The 20,455-nt window shown below is 37.9% G+C and overlaps 1 protein-coding gene across 1 annotated transcript in view; it reads right to left on the reverse strand.

Moving 5' to 3' along the window:
- The window catches only part of LOC110623995 (proteasome activator subunit 4), a 30,767-nt gene that overhangs the window by 2,519 nt on the left and 7,793 nt on the right, over positions 1–20,455 (reverse strand). Inside the window, exons 18-33 of the mRNA XM_043951747.1 lie at positions 20,021–20,237; positions 19,854–19,933; positions 19,632–19,749; positions 19,367–19,537; positions 18,898–19,066; positions 18,777–18,820; positions 18,629–18,671; positions 18,411–18,556; positions 18,072–18,166; positions 17,065–17,960; positions 16,555–16,836; positions 16,362–16,457; positions 15,817–15,995; positions 15,362–15,443; positions 15,008–15,132; positions 14,604–14,696 (exon numbers count right to left, since the gene is read on the reverse strand). Of these exons, the coding sequence (XP_043807682.1) occupies positions 14,604–14,696; positions 15,008–15,132; positions 15,362–15,443; positions 15,817–15,995; positions 16,362–16,457; positions 16,555–16,836; positions 17,065–17,960; positions 18,072–18,166; positions 18,411–18,556; positions 18,629–18,671; positions 18,777–18,820; positions 18,898–19,066; positions 19,367–19,537; positions 19,632–19,749; positions 19,854–19,933; positions 20,021–20,237 (2,836 nt within the window). The remainder of the gene's footprint in view (positions 1–14,603; positions 14,697–15,007; positions 15,133–15,361; positions 15,444–15,816; positions 15,996–16,361; positions 16,458–16,554; positions 16,837–17,064; positions 17,961–18,071; positions 18,167–18,410; positions 18,557–18,628; positions 18,672–18,776; positions 18,821–18,897; positions 19,067–19,366; positions 19,538–19,631; positions 19,750–19,853; positions 19,934–20,020; positions 20,238–20,455) is intronic.

Raw genomic sequence — 20,455 nt, forward strand, 5'->3', positions numbered from 1 at the left:
TGGAGGCCGAAACATAAGAGAGTAGTCGCGGAGGATCACGCCCATAAACAGCTTTGAATGAGGAGGTCTTAAGAGATGTATGGAAGAAAGTATTATAATAGTACCCACAACAACCATTGCACCCAATCTTTTGGTTTATCGCCAACAAAGCACCTGGGATACATCTCAATGGTGTGATTGACCACCATTGTTTGCCCATCAGATTGAGGGTAATAAGCGGAGGAAAATGATAGTTTGGTGCCACAACCAAAATAATTCCTTCCAAAAATTGCTAGTAAAATGACATCTCTGTCACTAACAACGGATTCTGGAACACCGTGCAACCAAAAAACAGTAGAGAAAAAAGCTTGAGCCACAATAATAGCTATATAGGGATGAGATAAAGGGATAAAATGGCCAAATTCAAAAAATCGATCAACCACCACAAACAACACAAATTTGCCATTAACTTTAGGAAGACCCTCAATGAAATCTATTGAAATATCGGACCACACCTGTGATAGAAGCTGCAAAGGTTGCAACAGTCCGGCAGGGTGTAAATTTTCAGTTTTTGTCGTTGGCAGTACATGAGGTCACAAAATCTCAAATTGTGAAACCCATCCCTTGCCAATAGAAATCTACCTGAACTTGTTGAAGGGCCTTTTGAACCCCTCATGTGTGGAATTATGAATTGCTACTACGATAACATGAATTAAAGAAGTAGGCAGCAAGTAAACCTTATTCGGAAAATAAAGCAGCCCACCTCGAAATGCCCAACTATCATCCAATTCACCATTGTGTATCTTATCCCGCAACTGCAACAATGCTAGTGTGTTTTCATTTTCTGCCTTCACGTCAGCAAATAACAGAGGTGTTGATTGCGAAATGGCAAACAGAGCACCATCGTGGTCATCTTGTTCATCTCAACGAGAAAGAGCATCGGCCACTTTGTTTAAAGAACCTGCCTTGTATTCCACTCGAAAATCAAAACCCAACAACTTACTGATCCAATGTTGTTAAGGAGAAGTGGTCAGACGTTGTCCAAGCAAATATTGAAGGCTATAATGGCCATTCCAAATAAGGAATTTCCTACCACATAAATAAGGATGCCAGTATTGGACTGCTTTAGCCAGCCCAATGAGCTCGCGATTATACACCGCTAGTTTGAAGTGTCTTGCGGCCAATTTCTGCCTGAACAAGGCAATTGGATGACCATGCTGTTGAAGAATAGCCCCTCTACCTCCCCCAGATGCATCGCATTCAACCACAAATTCATAATCAAAATCTGGCAATTGAAGAACCAGAGAATTTGCGAGTGCTGCCTTTAATTGTTGAAATGCTTCTCTAGCTGCAGCAGACCATTGAATTATTTTTTTTTTTTTGTTGAATCCCACATCGATTGTGGAAAGGGGTAATGTGCCCCTTATACGAGCCATAGGCAGTCCTCCCCCTCGAGCTAACTTTTGGGGTGAGTTAGGCCTGACCCAAATTTAACATGGTATCAGAGCCTCCCCATTCGATGTTGGGCCTCCGATAAATGTCACACGTAAAAATTATGGGCGTGAGAGGGTGTGTTGAATCCTACATCGGTTGTGGAAAGGGGTAATGTGCCCCTTATATGAGCCATAAGCAATCCTCCCCCTCGAGCTAGCTTTTGGGGTGAGTTAAGCCTGACCCAAATTTAACATTTTTCAATAAGTTTGTAAGAGAACTTGCAATACTACCATAGTCTTTAATAAACTTCCAGTAGTAGCCTGCAAGGCCAAGGAAACTGCGAAGGGCTTTAATAGAATGTGGTTCTGGTCATTCAATTATTGCTGAAATTTTGTTCACATCCGCTATCACCCCTGTGCCACTTATGACATAACCTAAATAGGACACTTATTTAGCACCAAAAGAGCATTTAGAGTGCTTAAGAATAAATGATGTGAACGTAACAAAGAGAAAACCACCCCAATGTGGCTTATATGCTCGTCCCATGATTGTTGTAGATTAGAATGTCATAAAAAAAGACGAGTACAAACTTTCTCAAATAAGAAGAAAACACATTGTTCATAAGTAGCTGAAAAGTAGAAAACGCATTAATAAAGCCAAATGGCATAACTAAGAATTCAAAATGGCCATGATGTGTGCAAAAAGCTATTTTTTCCATATCTCCAGTATCCATTCGAATTTGGTGGTAACCGGAGCGCAAATCCAGTTTGGTAAAATATTGAGCCCCGTACAACTCATCGAGCAGTCATCTACCACGGGGATTGGGAATTTGTCTTTGACAAAATCTCCACAAACCAGCCTGTTTTTTAACAAGTAACACAGGAGATGAGAAATGAGAGCGGCTTGGATGGATTATACCTTGTTGAAGTATGGATGCACATTGTTTTTCAATTTCAACCTTTTGCATATGTGAGTAGCGGTATGGTCGGACTACTATAGATGAGGATTTGGGGAACAGACAAATCCAATGATTATACAATCTTATGGCGGCAACCCATTCGGCTCATGAAATAAGTCAAAAAATTCTATCAACACTGACTCTAAAGAGGAGTCACCTGTATCTCTTATAGAATGGACTTGTGGTTTGAGCTCTTGTTGCCGGCTATGTAGCGTAACCTACTTCCCTTCTCTAAGAAAATCCGTGGTTAAGGCCTCGAACTCTCATACAATGGGTCCCAAAGTTTTGAGCCACTGTAATAAAAAAACCACAGCAAAACCATCTAATGGTAATAAATAAAATTCAATGGAAAATTGTTCACCTTCGGCTTGCAACTGTTCAACACATAGTCTAGTACTCAGAACTTTTTCTCCATTGGCTACCGCTATCTGCAATCCAGCATGGGATTGAACCAACAGGTTAAGTCATTAGGCAGCAACCTGACTTATGAAATTATGTGTGCTGCCCAAGTCGACTGGTACTGTAATCGGACAACCTCTAATCTCAACTATTAACTGCATCGTTTGTGAATTTTTTAATCTAGAAATAGCATGCAAGGAAATAGCGGGCTCATCCGATACTAATTCTGGAGACTTGCCTGCCGCATCCTCTTTCAACTCAACCCAAAACAGCTTCTTGCATATGAAAAGTGTCATGACACTGCTTGTGCTAGATTGTTGCATGGAATTACCCGGAACTAAAAGTTGCTCGACTGATGTCGCTATGGTGGGGGATTTCGGACTGAGCCAAGAACGAGGTTTGTAAGATTCTGCTTTGCTCAATTGTGGTTTTCTCTCAAATACCCGGGCCCAATTCATGGCTGTAGCTAAGTTTGGAGGGCGTTGCATTTCCACCTCAAGGAGGATACTTTCAGTTAAGCCTACTTGTTGGTCCATTCTCACTGTTTTTGCTTGGGCCAACAAGTTCAAAAACTGTCATTGGTAATCCTCCATGGATCCAAACTGCTTTAAGTTGACTAATTCCCCTAACGAATTGTTTCAGAGGGGAGGGTCGAAATGCATGTTGCAAAACTCTTGGAATGATTTCCAAGAGAGTTGGCCCTTCCTGTTCTAGCCTGTATACCCATAACTGCACTTCCCTTAACATGGGGAAAGCTGCCAGCTTGACCTTATTTTCTTCAGGTGTGTTTTGATTTTGAAAAAAGTGATTACATCTATGTAACCAAATTAATGGATCATCGTTTCCATCATATTGAGGAAAATCAAGCTTTGTATATTTGGGAATCAGCCCTGCCCTTGTACCTCCAAATCCTTCTTCGTCAGGTTTGCTAACAAAAGTTGATTGATTGTTGCTGCTAGTTGCTGGCTCCTTGCCTCGACTCCTATTAGATACTGTCAAGAATTCCTATAATTGTTCGAACAAGTTGAGGAACTGGGCTTCCATTTGAGCGAATCTGGCTTCATTTAAAGCTTGGGATTCTTGTAGCATTGATTGCAACTCCTCTTTTTGGTCTCCCAAAATAACTGGCTCTTATACCAATCTGTTAAGTTTTCTAGTTAAGAATCATGTCATGGGTCTCTGGGTAGTTGTGACCTTGCTTTTATTGCGATTCCCTCCTCTTTGGGTGGAACCTATGATGATGGAGTATGAGAGCTCAATGGAGGGAGCTCTGGTACCTCACAGCTCATTAGAAGAGAGCTCCAGATCTTGAAAGAATTTGGTAAATAGTTCCTGCTTGGTTTATTCATTAGTAATAAAACCTTTTTATAGTGAGGTTTACAATGCAAATAACTAATCAAATACATGCAGAGTATAATTTGAACATGGTCAATTATCTGGCTGACAAGATAAAGATAAAATCTAATCTAACTACTTAATAAATTCAGATAGAGATAAATCTCTTAATCTGAAAAGATAAACTACTACTGCTGATGGACTTCTAATTCTGTTTGGAGTGCTTGTTGTAGTGCTTACCCACGAACGTATCTATAACAGGTTGTAGCAGTAAAGTTCATAAATTTCATTTTATTAATATAGAATCCATTCAACTTCTAGGTTATTTTAGTGATGTGGTATTTGTTAAATTAAAAATATACATATATTTCTCTCTCATCTCTAATATTTAATTAATTTTTTAATATTTTAAACAAAAAATAAACAAATTATTTGATTTTTAAAAAAAAATTAATTAAATATTATGCAATGAGAAAGAATATATATATATATGATAAGCATACTTGACAGCTGTGTTATTGTTTGTATTTCAAATATACTGATTGTATTTTCAAATTACTTGTATCATGGGATCTCACATCAATCCCTACTTTATAGGTTTATACTTATCTATAATCTGCTATTTAAAGAACAATCACACAAGGCATAAAGTGTGCTTGAGTATTCTTTTATGGTATCAGAGCAACCTGGTTCATAAGTTTTTTGCTCTTCATTCTGTTCTGTTTTTTTTCCCTTCGGAATCATGAGTACTGAATCCTCCTCTTCCACCACTTCTATGCCTGTTACTTCATTCTCTGCCCAACAAATTACACCACTTTGTGCCTATCATCAAGTGACAATTAAACTTACCTCCACCAATTATCTGTTGTGGAAAACACAAATCACTCCGCTTCTTGTGGGCCATCAATTAATGCATCATGTTGATGGGTCAAGTTCTGTTCCTCCTAAGGAAATCAATGGTGCCCCCAATCCTGTTTATGTCGATTGGTTTGTCAATGATCAAATAGTTTGGGATGGATTCTGAGTTCCTTATCTGAAACGGTGTTGTCTCAAGTCATTGGTGCTACTATGGCTTACTGAGCCTGGACAAAACTACAGTCCACATATGCTTCTGGATCACGAACTCAAATTCCCACACTCAAGAACTCCTTGCATTCTTTGTCTCATGGCAATGATGCCATTGCTACATATATGGATCGCACAAAACGGTTTTACGATCAACTTGCTGCGCTTGGATCTCCTAATTGTGAGGATGATCTTGTTGATCATATTCTGCGTGGCCTTGGTGCAGATTACAGGCCTTTACAGGCAATATTGAGGCAAAATTATCCCCAACCTCCTTTGATGATCTGTTTGGACTCTTGTTGTCTGAAGAATTGCAGCTTCAAACATTTTATGCTGTTATTCAACCATCAGCGGTTGCTCATTACACATCTAGTCAATCAACAATGGGTTCTATTTCTAGAGGGCCTGGTAGGGGCTGTGGTTATGGTTCTGGCCATGGCAGATCCTCTCACCATAGTGCTTCTGATTCTTCAACTCTCACCTGTTAGAATTGTCGAGGTCAAGGGCATATCTCACGATAATGTCCCGGCCCAAAATTCAGTGCTAACAATGTTAAACCAACAGCCAATTTTACTGCTCTCCTTTAGCCTCACCTCAGCCATGGGTCATGGATAGCAGGTATACCCATCACTTGACTTCTAAAATGGAAAATCTGGGGATCCATTCTGAGTATACTGGTCCAGAAGAAGTCACTCTTAGAGATGGTAAAAGCATTCCTATTTCTCGTATTGATTCTAATATTATTTCTGTTGATTCTAACAAGTACAAGTTAGATAATATTCTTCATGGTCCTGCTTCTAGTTCTAATTTATTATCTTGTCTTACAGTTTACAAATTCTAATGATGTCTCTGTCGATCTCTTTCCAAATTTTTTATTATCAAGGATCTTCACACGAAGCAGGAACTTCACAAGGGAATTGAAGGGAATCACTAAAGATGGTCTTTATCAATTACCAACTGCGGCATCTCCTGTTTGTCATTCGGTGTCTTTGTCTACTTGGCATGCTCGTTTAGGACATGCTTCTTTTCCAACAGTGAATAAAGTCTTGTCGTTCAATAAATTGTCTTCTGTTTCGTTGCAATCTCCTAGATCTGTGTGAAACTTGTGTCAGCAAGTCACATAAATTACGACTTCTAGTTTTTCTGTTGCTGCTCCTTCAAAATTAGTTTGTTCTGACTTATGGGGGCCTGCCCCAATATCTTTTTTGATCATTTCATAAAGTACACATGGATATATTTTCTTCGTAAAAAAATCTGATGTGTTTAATATGTTTGTCACATTCTGGACTACAACTGAAAATTTTTTTAACAAATCAATCCAACAATTTCAAAGTGACTAGGGGGGGGGGGGAGTGAATACCAAGCACTTCAATCATATTTAGCAAAAAATGGCATTGTCCACATACCCCCGAAACAAAATGGTTGTGCTGAACAGAAACACTGACATATTACTGAAACTGACCATGCTTTTTTATATCACTCTGTTGTACCTCATCAATTTTGGGACCATGCTTTTGCAGCTGCTGTGTATACTATTAATCGCTTGCCTACACTAAAACTTCAGAATAAATCTCCCTTTCAATTAATTTTTCAACGTAGTCTAGACTATAATTTTCTTCGCGTGTTTGGTTGTTGTTGTTATCCGTGGCTTTGGCCATATGCAAAGTCTAAGCTTGAACCAAGATCGAGTAAATGTGTTTTTTTGGGGTATAGCATTCTTCATAAAAGATATAAGTGTTTGTCTCTGTCTAGTCATAAAATTTTTTACTCATGCCATGTGCTTTTTGATGAACAGGCTTTTCCATTCAAAGAGCGTGATGGAAGGCCCTCTGTTCTTAGTTCACCACCGTTACCCACTATTTCCCTTAGCAAGACATTTGAACAAGATCCTATATCTCCACCTTCCCAAGACTCTCCAGCTGTGTTATTGCCTTTATTGCCCCCTTCAACCACATCGTTACCTTCAATTCTAGAGTCCTCGCCAGAGCCCATTCATCACAGTCCAGCAGTAGCCTTACCTCTATTGCCACCCCCTTCTACAACACAATCCAGCCAAACCCAAGGTCAAAATGTTCATCCCATGGTCACACGATCCAAAACTGGTAGTCTCAAACCTTGAACATTCACCATTGTTGCCAATTTGCCTTTTGCTCCCACATGCTATACTGAGACTGCTAAGGATTCTACTTGGCGTAAGGCTATGTCTGAAGAAATAGATGCCTTAATGGCAAATGGCACTTGGGATCTTATTTCACGAGCTCAAGCTACAAATACAATAGGTTGCAAGTGGATTTACAGAATTAAAACCAAATCAGATGGTACTATTGATCGTTACAAGGCCAAGTTAGTGGCCAAGGGGTTCAACCAATGTGGATTTTATTGAGACATTCAGCCCTGTTGTCAAACCGGTGACGATCCATTTAGTTTTGTCAATTGTTGTTAACTCTAAATGGCCAACAAGACAACTTGATGTCTCCAATGCGTTTCTACATGGAACGCTTGAAGAACCAGTGTATATGGAACAACCTCAAGGGTTCTTGGATCATTCAAAGCCTTATCGTGTGTGTTTTCTAAAAAAATCATTATATGGATTACGACAGGCTCCCCGAACAAGGTATTTTTGCCTTGTGCAAGCTTTGCAGAAACTTGGTTTCAAAAATTCAAAGGCGGATAGCTCTCTGTTTTTTATCATCATGGTTCGGATGTTGCTTATTGCCTTATTTATGTTGATGATCTTATATTGACAGGGTTCACCTTTCGCAGTCAAAGTACATATCAAATTTGTTGCAATATTTTCAAATGCATGAATCCGCAACTGTTTCAACTCAATCAACACCACAATTGTTGTTACAACCAAAGACCACATCATTTTGCATATCCAACAATGTTTCGGCAAACTGTTGGGGCTTTACGGTATTTAGCCCTCACAAGGCCTGATATAACTATGGCAGTTAATAAAGTAGCACAGTTCATGCATTCTCCATCTATAGCCCATTGGCAGGCAGTGAAACGAATCATGCGTTATTTAAAAGGCACCCTATGGATCATGGTTTGGTTTTTCAATCCACTAACAAATTTAATCTTGTTGGTTTTTCGGACGTTGATTGGGGTGGTGATAAAACGGATCGGAAGAGCACTATTGCATATGTTGTTTATCACGGTTCAAACTTGATATCTTGGTGTTCTAAGAAGCAAAAAATGGTGGCTCAGTCCAGTACCGATTCTCAATACCAAGCACTTGCCATTGCTGCATCTGAGCTTTATTGGTTGACTTGCTTACTTCGTGAATTACGATAGCCTCTTGTTGCAACTCCTAAGTTATGGTGTGACAATGTTGCAGCAACGTGTTTGGCAACAAATCCAGTTTTTCATTCCCGCTCGAAACACTTAGAGCTTGATTTCCACTTTGTCAGGGATCAGGTTCGACAAAAGCATATTCAAGTTTCCTATATTCCTACAGTTGATCAGTTGGCAGATGTTCTGACAAAACCGTTATCGAGGCAGCGGTTTCTTCTTTTGAAGAACAAACTGATGGTAGCTCCTCCCATCCGTTTGCGAGGGGATGATAAGCATGCCTGACAGCTGTGTTATTGTTTGTATTTCAAATATACTGATTGTATTTTTAAATTACTTGTATCATGGGATCTCACATCAATCCCTACTTTATAGGTTTATACTTATCTGTAATCTGCTATTTAAAGAATCTACTATTTAAAGAACAATCACACAAGGCATAAAGTGTGCTTGAGTATTCTTTTAATACATATACTTAATTTAATAAGTACCACATCAGCAAAATAACCTAGCTCCTGCTACTATAGGTGAAATAGTATTTTATATTACTTAAATAGATGTTGAAGGGGTTTTATGTTACAAAATAAAGTCTACACACCCTATTGTTATAGATCCTTGTTACAGATCCTAAATTGGTGTATTGTTTGTGTAAATTACTTGTTATATCTAAGAGTAGTCTACTACTTTTGCTGCTTCACCTAAAGCCATCCTTAGTAGATGATCTGCTCTCCAAAAACTCAGTCCATAAGTCTTGATGAGCTAATAACAAAAGCTATATCATCAAAATTCAAACATTGAACTTTTAAGGAAATTATTGTTGTTAATGGACCAGGCACGGCGTACTTTCCACCTGACACAAACCTAAAGTTATCAAGGGGTTTGTGATATAACCCAACCAATCTTAAAAGTGGATTGTTTTGGGTCAATGCATAAGCAAAACCTAAATAGTAGGAATGGCAAAAGGGAAAGACCAAGTTTTGCCATCCATGTCTTTGTCACCATTAAGTGTTGATGTTAAAATATAGAGTCTAATAATATAACCTCTATGAATCCCTGTAAGGGGAGAAGCCAGAAACTATGAAACAAGAAGTTTAGGATTTGAAGGATCAGAATGCACTAGGGTTGATCCGTTTGACATTGGCGAAAAACGTTGCCTTCAATATCATTAACGAGGCAACGACTGCAGAATTGTTGACAGCTCTGGCGAACATGTATGAAAAACCATCGACCATTAATAAGGTATATCTGATGCGTCGTTTGTTTAATTTGGAGATTTCTGAAAGTGGATCCATCATGGATCATATTAACGAATTTAATATGATCATCAGTCAATTAAGCTCTGTCAAGATTAATTTTGATGATGAGATAAAAGCCCTAATTTTGTTATCCTCTCTACTTGAGTTGTGGGATACTGTTATTTCCGCAATTAGCAATTTACATGGGTCTGAAAAAGTTAAAGTTTTAGAAAGTCCGAGATGTTGTCATGAGCGAGAGCATTTGCAAAAGGGAAATCGGGGATTCATCTGGTAACGCACTCAGTGTCAAGGGTAGAGGCAGGAGCAAGGTGAAAGGAGGCCGTAGTAAACATGGTCGATCGAAGTCAAAGGGGCGGAGGAAATCTCATAGCAGAAACGAGGTTGTCTGTTGGGGCTGTGGTGAAAAGGGACACTTTGAAAAGGACTGTTTTAAACCTAAGAAGAAGAAAGACTAAAAGAATAAAGTCTCATGAAGATGATGATTTTGTATATTCTGCAGATGACATTGGTGATGCTTTAATTCTTAGCGTGGATAGTCCGATTGACTCATGGATACTTGATTCGGGTACATCATTTTATTCTTCTCTGAGTAGACAGTTATTCTATAATTTCAAGTCTGAAAATATAGGAAGGTGTATCTTGCTGATAATAAAGCCTTGGATATTGCTGGAAAGGGGGATGTATGTATCCAAACCTTAGGTGGGAGTAAGTGGAAGCTGCAGGATGTCATATATATTCCTGACTTGAAGAAGAATCTGATCTCTATTGGCCAGCTGGACAGTACGGGTTCCAGAACAGTATTTGAGAAGAGTTCCTGGAAAATTGTGGAAGGAGTTATGGTGATAGCTTTATACACTATTGCATGGTGTTTAGATATGGTTGTTGCGATTGACAATACATCGAGCTTAAGTATGTGGCATAATAGGCTTGGACACATGAGCGAGAAGGGAATGCAGATGCTAGTTTCGAAAGAGTATCTGCAAGGGTTGAAATCTATTGATATGGGTTTACGTGAGAGTTGTGTTCTGGGAAAGTAGAAACGGGTCAATTTCACAAAGGCTATCACAGAACCAAAGGCAGAACGGTTAGAACTAGTAAATACAAACGTGTGGGGGCCATCCCCAGTTTCCTCTCTTGGTAGTTTGAGATACTATTTTACCTTCACTGATGACTTCAGTAGGAGGGTATGTGTTTACTTTCTGAAGCACAAATCAGATGTGTTTGCCACTTTTAAGAAATAGAAGGCTACTTTTAAGAAATAGAAGGCTGAAGTTGAATCAGACTGGGTTGAAGATCAAATGTCTAAAGTCTCATAATGGAGGAAAGTATGGTTCTACAAAATTCAAGAAGTTCTATGCTGATCAGGCGCACCAGGACAGTTCCTAGCAAGGCAAGATAGAATGGGATTGCTGAAAGGATGAATAGAACGTTGAATGAGCGAGCAAGAAGCACGAGGCTACATGCTGGGCTGCCAAAACTGTTTTGGGCAGATGCAATAAGCACAGCAACATATTTGATAAATAGAGGACCTTCAATTCCTTTGAGTTTCAAGATTCCAGAAGAAGTTTGGTCGGGCAAAAAGGTCAAATTTATTCATCTGCTTTAGGGTGTGTTGTTTATGTTCACATTGATCAAGAAAAGAGATACAAGCTTGATGCAAAGGTTTTGAAGTGTTATTTCATTGGGTATGGTTCGAATCAGTTTGGATACAGATCTTGGGATGACAAAAATAGGAAAATCTTGAAACACTATGATGTGACATTTGATGAGAATGTCCTGTATAAGGACAAATCTGGGGTGCGATCTGAAGATGCAAAAGAAGTGGGAGCTGAGGTTGAGTTGCAGGAAATTTCACCTAGTGATGTTGCAGTAAGACCACAAGAGAATCTAGAAAACGCTGTTGCAGAACCAGAACAGCAGCCGATCGCACCTGCACTAGTGTTGAGAATATCTACCAGGACTACCAAGTCACCAGAAAGGTATTCACCTTCACTGTATTATTTGTTGTTGACTGATGGAGGAAACCAGAATCTTTTGATGAAGCTTTGCAAGTGAAGGATTCAATCAAGTGGGAGTAAGCCATGAATGATGAGATATGGTCACTTGAGAAAAATGATACTTGGAAATTAACTGAGTTGCCTGCAGGGAAGATAGCTTTGTTGAAACAAGTGGGTTTACAGAATCAAGAGTGAAGCTGATGGTAAAATTAGGTTCAAGACTCGATTGGTGGTCAAGGAGTATTCACAAAGAAAAGATATTGATTACACTGAAATATTGTCTCCTGTTGTGAAGCTAACCACAATCAGAATTTTGCCGAGTATTATTGCAGTAGAAAACTTGCACCTTGAACAGATGGATGTAAAAACAACATTTTTACATGGAGATCTGGAGGAAGATATCTACATGCAGCAACCACAGGGATATGAGGTTCTTGGTAAGGAACACATAGTGTGCAAGCTCAAGAGGAGTTTGTATGGTTGAAGCAGGCTCCAAGACAGTGGTATAAAAAGTTTGACCCTTTCATGTGCAGAAACGATTTTCACAGGAGTGAAAAGGATCAGTGTTATTATATTAAGAAGTCTACCGACTTCTTTGTTATTTTACTCTTGTATGTGGATGATATGTTAATTGCAAAGTCAAGTATGGAGGAGATCAATAATCTTAAGGGAGACTGTCGTTAGAGTTTGATATGAAAAATTTGGGTGCAGCAAAGCAGATTCTAGGGATGAGGATTTTCCGAGACAGGTTTGCTGGAATTCTAAATTTGTTCCAGGAGCAATACATTGAGGTGTTGTCCAGGTTCAGAGTTGATGATGCTAAACCCAAGAGCATGCCTTTGGCTAACCATCTCAAATTGTCAAAGGAGTAATCACCCAAGACAATTATGGAGCGTGATCACATGGCAAAAGTATCTTATACTTCTGCAATTGGGAGTTTGATGTATGCTATGGTCTGCACTAGACCTGATATAGCACATGCAATGGGAGCTATGAGCAGATATATGTCAGATCCAGGGAAAGAGCATTGGAAAGCTGTAAAGTAGCTTCTGAGATACTTGAAAGGAATAACTAGTACATCACTTTGTTATGGAAATGGCAAGATAGTATTAGAAGGTTTTGTTGATGCCGATCTTAGTAGAGATGTGGATACAAGCAAAAGCACATCTGGGTATGTCTACACTATAGATGGGACAACAGTGAGTTGGATGTCTAAACTTCAGAAGTGTGTCTCTATGTCATCTACAAATACTGAATATGTTGCAATTGCTGAAACTGGTAAGGAGATAATATGGTTGACTGATTACTTGGAAGAGTTGGGCAAGAAGCAACTATACAAAGTCCTTTTCACTGATAGTCAGAATGCCATACAGTTGGTGAAAAACCCAGTGTATCACTTCAAAACAAAACACATTTGATGTAGGTACCATTTCACTCGTAGTCTGGTGGAAAGAGGCGAGATGTGTTTGAAGAAAATTGAAGGTACTAAGAATCCAGCAGACATATTGACTAAAGGTGTTGATGTTGGAAAGCTGGAGTTGTGCAAGACCTCATTTGATCTTCTACAGTAGTATGTAAGATATTTTACGGCTAGATTTTTTTGTTGGATACATTAGCATGGAGAATGAAAATGATTGAATTGACTGGATTAGTCTCCAAGTGGAGAATTGTTAAGATATGGAGCCTTATAATATATTACTCCATGCCCCACTATCGCGGGCCCCACTATCGCGGATCCAACTTCGCGCTGAGTTGGCTAGGGTGTGGGGGGCAGAAGCTCCCGAGGCAAATTTTTTTAGGGCTATTTTGTCTTTTCATATTTTCTCTGAGCATGTAAATATGTAATATTCTCCTAGTGTATTTAGTTCCAAAAAATCACGTTAAATCTGTATGTTAATTTCTTTTCATACTTATTTTTTAAATTGTGTGATTGTTCGATTTTTAATAGTTGAGGCAAGGCAAGGAAAAAATATTTTGGCCTCTAGAGCACGTTCCGCATTTTAACTTTTATAACAATTAAAAATATATATTTTCATATATTATCATAAAATAATATGCACACACATTAAATTGTATACATTATTAAGCTGTAATTAAAGTAAATTTAATAAATGGTATTTGTTTAAAAGCAAAACAATAATATTTATGAACTTAAAATTATAATATAGAAATATTTTTAAAAAAATAACATGAAATTGAGATAGCTATCAGAGCAGGGAGGCTTAATCTCATCCAGCTGCTGTCACCATTGGCAGGGCAAGCAGATTGGGTTTTACCATCCCTACTAAACAACTACTTAAACCTTTCACACTCTCCCTTGCTCTCTTCTTAGAAAACCGTTCACAATCTTCAGAGTCCCAGAAAACCCATCTAAGCAAATGAATTTCGGAAGGATTCATTAATTTCACTCTTCCAAAAAGTGGAACTTAAATAAGACGGGGCTTCCAATCCTCCTTTGTAGTACTTGTGGCAATTATATCTACTAAGGCACTAAGTTTATTGCTGCATGGAAGACATTTTTGCTGAGGTACGTTTTCTTATATGCAATTTCATCCTTGATTTTTCAGTGGGTGATGGTTTTGGAATTAACTGGTAATTTTGACAGACAATTTAAACGATAAGATAGACAATAGTGACCTATGAAAAACCCTAGATGATAAGTTGACTGTATGAGGTTGAATGATGATGGAGGTGTCGGCAATGGCAAGAGGTGAGGGGGACATGGTCCACAGAGCCTATTTCACATCTAATCAGATGAAACTGAACTGACTGAGCTTATTTGAGATATTAATCAGATGAAAATCAACTGACAGCCAAAATCATTCACAACAAACAAATCAAACAGAACCAAATTTTCAATTCAGGATAGGTCTGGGCTAAACATACCCGGGCATATCATATGGGACGGATAATACAGAAGCAGCCAAAGCAAGCACAGCACCATGAATAGATGCTATTGATTGTCCAGATTTTGAATTCCTGCATTCATACATAAAACTTATGGATCAAAATATAGAGCATGAAATCCCAAACCAACAATGGTTATGCAATTACTAAAAGCATGTTAAAAGAAAAAATGTGGAATAAATCCTATGCACATATCATGAAAATGAGAATCACAAAAGCACATTATATTAGTGACTTTCAGCCATGGAAAAGAAAATTTAAAAGTAACTTTTATGCATAATCCGTTCCAGACATGTAGGCCCCATATAAAGAGTACAAGACCATATTGTTGTAACCATGATGAGAAGGTAAATAACTAAATTTAACTAACAAAGACCACTAACCTCATCTTTCTCTTCCTTTGAATGGTACTGGCCACTATGAAAGCTCTATCACGGAAGTCTTTAGCAAGATCTTCATCCCCGCCCTTCATTAGACCTGCTAGAACCGCCGCAGCATGCTCTCTCACCTAAGCAAGGTATCAACTATTTAGAAAAGGGACTAGAAGAAAATATATCTCTAACTCTAGTCAAGGACTTCTCCATCACAGAAATCTCAAACTTCTTTATCACATGTGCGAGTCATTGAGATCAACATTTATTATCAAACTATTGATAAGGACAAGGATTATTCTTCATCCACATCTACATCTTCTAATCTACACTACTCTTCAATTCAAGATTCAACCAGCAACTTGCCTCTACTTGATTGTCCCTCAGTAAATTCTCAACAGTACTCCAAATTTGTTGTTTCTCAATCCTCGAGAGAATAGAAGTATGCCTGTTACAAGAGGGAGAAAAAAAAAGGTACACAAATTCATTAGACTCTGCATCATAACATAGACCGTCTTTTTGACAGGCTACAAATTAGTCAACCAGCCTGATATCCCATCTATGAAATGGGCATCAAAAGGGTGAATTGGGACCAGTCAGTTAATTGCCACTCTGTAGCAGATGGTATTAAGCATAGTCTCACATGATAACATGGAAACTGAAATTTTTCTGTTCGCAAGAATTTAGAGAACCAAATACAGCACATTAAAATATTGACATACTGTAAGAATTACTTAAATAGAGAACCAGAATCTCCAATTTAGCCTCGCACATATGAACAATCTGATGCATAAACAGAACTTTTTGAATAAGTATTATACCTATACATGAAAGTACGTAGATATGTCAGAGTAGCTGATCTGGTCCGCCAGTTAGGATCATTGGCTGAAGTAAGGATAACTGAAACAACACTTTGAAGATGAGGTTCCCAGAAAATCCTCCATTTTAGCAATTCGAAAGCAGCCTTGGCCAGGGTTGATAAGTCTTTATTTGATGTTTCCTTCAACAGGTCAATAGTATTTATCAGATACAGTTTCTACATGAAATTGTTTAAAGCAATTGCAATATATTCCATAACAACAATATTCAATTTGGCATGGAGGTGAAGAGTTTAGCTTTGAGGAGTGCCATGTCATTAGCATCCAAAAAAGACTGCTTATTTTGAAGTGTAAAATCTGAGAAACGAGCTTTTATACTGGTGTCTGATTTGAACATGGCAACAGAGTAAATATATTTAAGATGAACACAAAAGTTCTCAATTTGCAAATTTGCATCAAATAATATATGTATTGGTACTGCAGTCACCACCTAAAGGGAATGATAAATATTCTCAAGCCATACTAGCAGAAAAATATAACTCACGCACCTGCAAGGAAATTACAGGATAGAGAAACTGCACAATGACATCCAGCAAATAAGATGATCTTCCAGATTTCAGTGTTGATATGACAAAATGAAAGAGCTACAGCAAAACAAAACAAAAAAAAAAGTTAAAATTAAAATGAAAATAAATAAATACATCAAGTTAAAAAAAATCTAATTGCTTTAAAAATTAGTACCGTTTCCATCCACTTAACATCATCCTGTGCATCTCCATTCAAGGACCCATTTTGAGGAACTGTCCGTGTTGGTATCTCTAAATTGTCCAAAGGGCTAGTTTTCTGAATATTTGTGACCACATCAGAAGCTCGTTCTGTCAGAAACAGAACCCAATTTTCCTCTTTTAGTAGTTTATCAAAGTCAGCATTTGCATCTTCACTTGAATGATTATGAGCAATTGATAAATGAAGGCGAATATTGGAGCACAATATGGACAGGGTGACCCCTATAGCTTCCCTTACCTGCCCCATGGGAAAATTCACATCAAAATATAACCATAAAATAACTTCAACTTATAAAAATTATGGTTGGACCCCTAATATCATTTACTATGATAGAATTTTTCACCGTCTTTTGCTTCCTTATTCTTCATTTTTTTTTTCTTTTTCTCTCATTTGTTTTTCTTCTTCTTCAAGACAAGACATAATATTAATAAATAAATCCATAATATATCAAAATAGCATGCTTACTTGGGCTGATGAATGGCACATATTACCCAATAACTCATTAAGAAGTTTACTGTGGAGCTCTATCTCAGGCAAAAGCATTTTTTGTGGGGAAATTTCTATAAGTGCAGCTGAAAGAAAAGTGTAGCGTTTTGCAACAATGGTAGTGGTCACAGCTGGAGGTAAAGACATCATCAAGCAGTCCAAAATTTGTTGTCTCAGAATAGGAACTCCGGTACCATATTTTCCTTTTCCGGTAACTGCGTAGCGTATACAAGCCGCCCACTCAGGTACAGATTCCACCGACTGAGAAAGAATGACATTCTGTAACTGACCCATCATCCAACCATCCCATGCTGTTAAAAGACCATCAATATCAGAATGTAGCGCTCCAGCTAATGCCTCAGAAGCAACACATTGCTTAGACCTTTCTTTAGCATTTGCAAACTCTTCCAATGTACTTTTAAGTGACAGCAAAACAGGCATGCCACATTCTTGTATCAGCCGCTTAAAGATCCGTGCAAAATTTGAGTAAAAAGTATCATTTCCTAGCAAAGAAATCCAACTAGGAGTACGTGGCCAGGAAGCAGAAAAGTCGAAATAAAAACGGGTGATTGATTTGTCTGCCAAACTTTGGAAAGAAGAATTTCCATGATTTCCTCTAGACATGCCATCTGTATCGGTGATTATATGAACATGTGAAAGACTATTCAAAGTCTCATTAAAAAATCCATCTTCCTGAAAAATTTTGCTTAATGCCCCTTCAAGAGATGACTTGGTATTCATATGATTCCCAGAAGACGCGCCTAGATTCTCAGCTGACAACTTATATGGCGATTCTTTTAGAAGAGTATTCAGAGCTGAGATTGCAAGTATTCTTGTCTGAGGAAGTTGACTCTTTAAACTTTTTAGGAAGTGACCTGAAAGGTAGGAAACGACATTGTTGATAATGCTACTCCCTTTTCATTAACAGAGAAAGTGCTGGTAAGAAAAACAGTGGCAATCCATAAGCCAACAAGAAAATTGCTAACCAGCAGTTTCACTCAGTATTTTTGAAGAGAAGCTTGGCTCATTTCTAGATGTCATGGCCAACAAAAGCAGAACCCTATTAGCCATCAGGTTATACCTTACAAGAGAGAGAAAAAAAAAGGCATGAAATTGAGCCAATATCCAAAGAAGAAAAATATATGTCTAAAAATAACAATGTCATATCAAAATAACTTTGAAATTCAAGAGTTTATGTGATCAATAATTTCTGAAGGTCCAACAATTTGTTGGCCTTCAAGGCTTCACCAACAGGCCAAAACAGTTCACATTTAGCATTAAGACATCCCTAAATGCTCAGAATATACCAAACAATAGATATATACCGCCAATGCAATCCAGTAGAGTCAAAACTCATAGATATAATCTGAGAAACCAAATCTGCAAAATCTGAACCATCTGTGTGATTGTCCGATGCCCTGAAAACGGCTCTAGATACTCCAGAGAAGTGGATGTTGTACTTGACAAAAAGCTGTTGACTCTCAAAAAATATTAGAGAATCAGAAATACAACACATAAAAACAATAGATATAGGAAATCTTACCTCATTAATTGCTTTCAGGGCTTTCAGTGATTCATGGTGGGAACTACAAGATAGAGAAAAGAGGTGGTAATTTATATCACAAACAAGTAACAAACAACTGCAAAAACAAGCAAGTATGGCCAAATAAACAGTGGGGTTTCAAGGTCACCTAGAAAGAATTCCAAGAAGAAAGGATGATAATGCTTTTGGATCCTGAAATGAAAGTAATGTGTATCAGAAGTAAAAACTTCCAAATTCTTGTTTCAAATCAGTTTGCGCTGAATGACTACCGTTGTCAAATGCTTAAGAACTGTCTGTGTAGAAAGGACTGCACAAGAACCTAGCACTGCATTCTCAGGTGCTTTAGGGTTCCGCAAGTTTTCAGTAAGAGAGAGCACACACTCTGAGATCATAGATGGCCATCTCTTAATCATCTTCAGCAGTGATTTTCCAGCAAGTCTGGACACCAAATCAGCTTGTAAACCAGATAGCATATACTGATAAACACTTATGGATGATAGGTAATTCAAACAAATGAAAGTATATCAACTGTAACAAGAAAACAGGAAAGACCTGAGAGAGTGCCAGAATATATATATATATATATATATTAAAACACACTAAGACAGAAAATGTACAGATAACAGTTGAGCAACTCTAATCCCCCCCCCCTTTTAACCAAAACTAATTTCTCCTGAGAGAAAAAGGTCACAACGCAGACCATTTTGATCATATAACATAGAACACTGGATAACTTACGCGCGAACAGTCTCATAGCTATGCAAAGAGAGGTTCAGTAGATCTTCCATTAGAAGAATTGCATCTTCTGAAGGAGAAAAGTTCCCACTCGTCCGAAACAGATGATATGATGCTTGTGACGACCTCCATGTGCTATGCATGTATGCTTTGTCAATAAGAGCCCACCTCGGCCTGAAAACCAAGAAAAGATCCTATATCTAAATTCAAGGAATTTAATACAAAGCACTAACAGTAACTCCAGCAATCTCATAATAAAATTTCTTGCCTTTTCTTTCCTTTAGAATGAGATGACACAATGAAATTTATTGGAGGCTCTATAATGGCAGCAGATTCCAACTTCCAAGCCTGCCTGTGATTTGACCATTCATCATACTCCAAACTTCCTGCTTGAAAAAAGGATGTCAAAAGTAGGCTCTAAGCAAATACTCCTCTAAGCAACACTAACAAAGTTCCAAGAATTCAATTCATTCAGATATAATCACTGTACCATAATTTCCCAGTGCATCCATGATACGAATAATAAGTATCAACAGGATGCTGTCATCTGATTTTTCCTCCAACAGGTACCTGCCAATGCACAAAATAATATTTAGAAAATCAGAGCCTCTGTAATTGGCAAAGTGAAATATAAAGTACTTCTAATTTAAATATTACTTGCAAGCTGTGTGAATAATCTTAGCAGCTTTTACACGCAATTCAATGCTTCCAACAGTTGAACCTGTTGCTCCAGCTATCAAGAAAGAAGTATGACTTGGGTCTTCAACAATCCCATTCCTGGAGGATGGGCTGAAATCAGGTAAGCAAGATAAAACACCTTGCAATGAAGAATCAATACGTAAAAGAGTGACTTTCAAGTGCTCTTTTTCATTTCCTGCCGACAATTGCATACAATTAGCAAATAATAATAATTATTGTTAATATTATCATAATAAAAGCAATAAAACAATCTTAGCATAAATTTCATATTAATGTAATTCTATGTAAGAAGTTTCATGATCTCAACCACTCATTAACTTCTAAGCATATACCATGAAACTAGCAAAATTGATATCTGTAGCCAGATATTACTTAAATAAAAATATTTGATAT

The sequence above is a fragment of the Manihot esculenta genome, chromosome 1 (genome assembly GCF_001659605.2).
Source record: "Manihot esculenta cultivar AM560-2 chromosome 1, M.esculenta_v8, whole genome shotgun sequence".
Classification (NCBI taxonomy): Eukaryota; Viridiplantae; Streptophyta; class Magnoliopsida; order Malpighiales; family Euphorbiaceae; genus Manihot; species Manihot esculenta.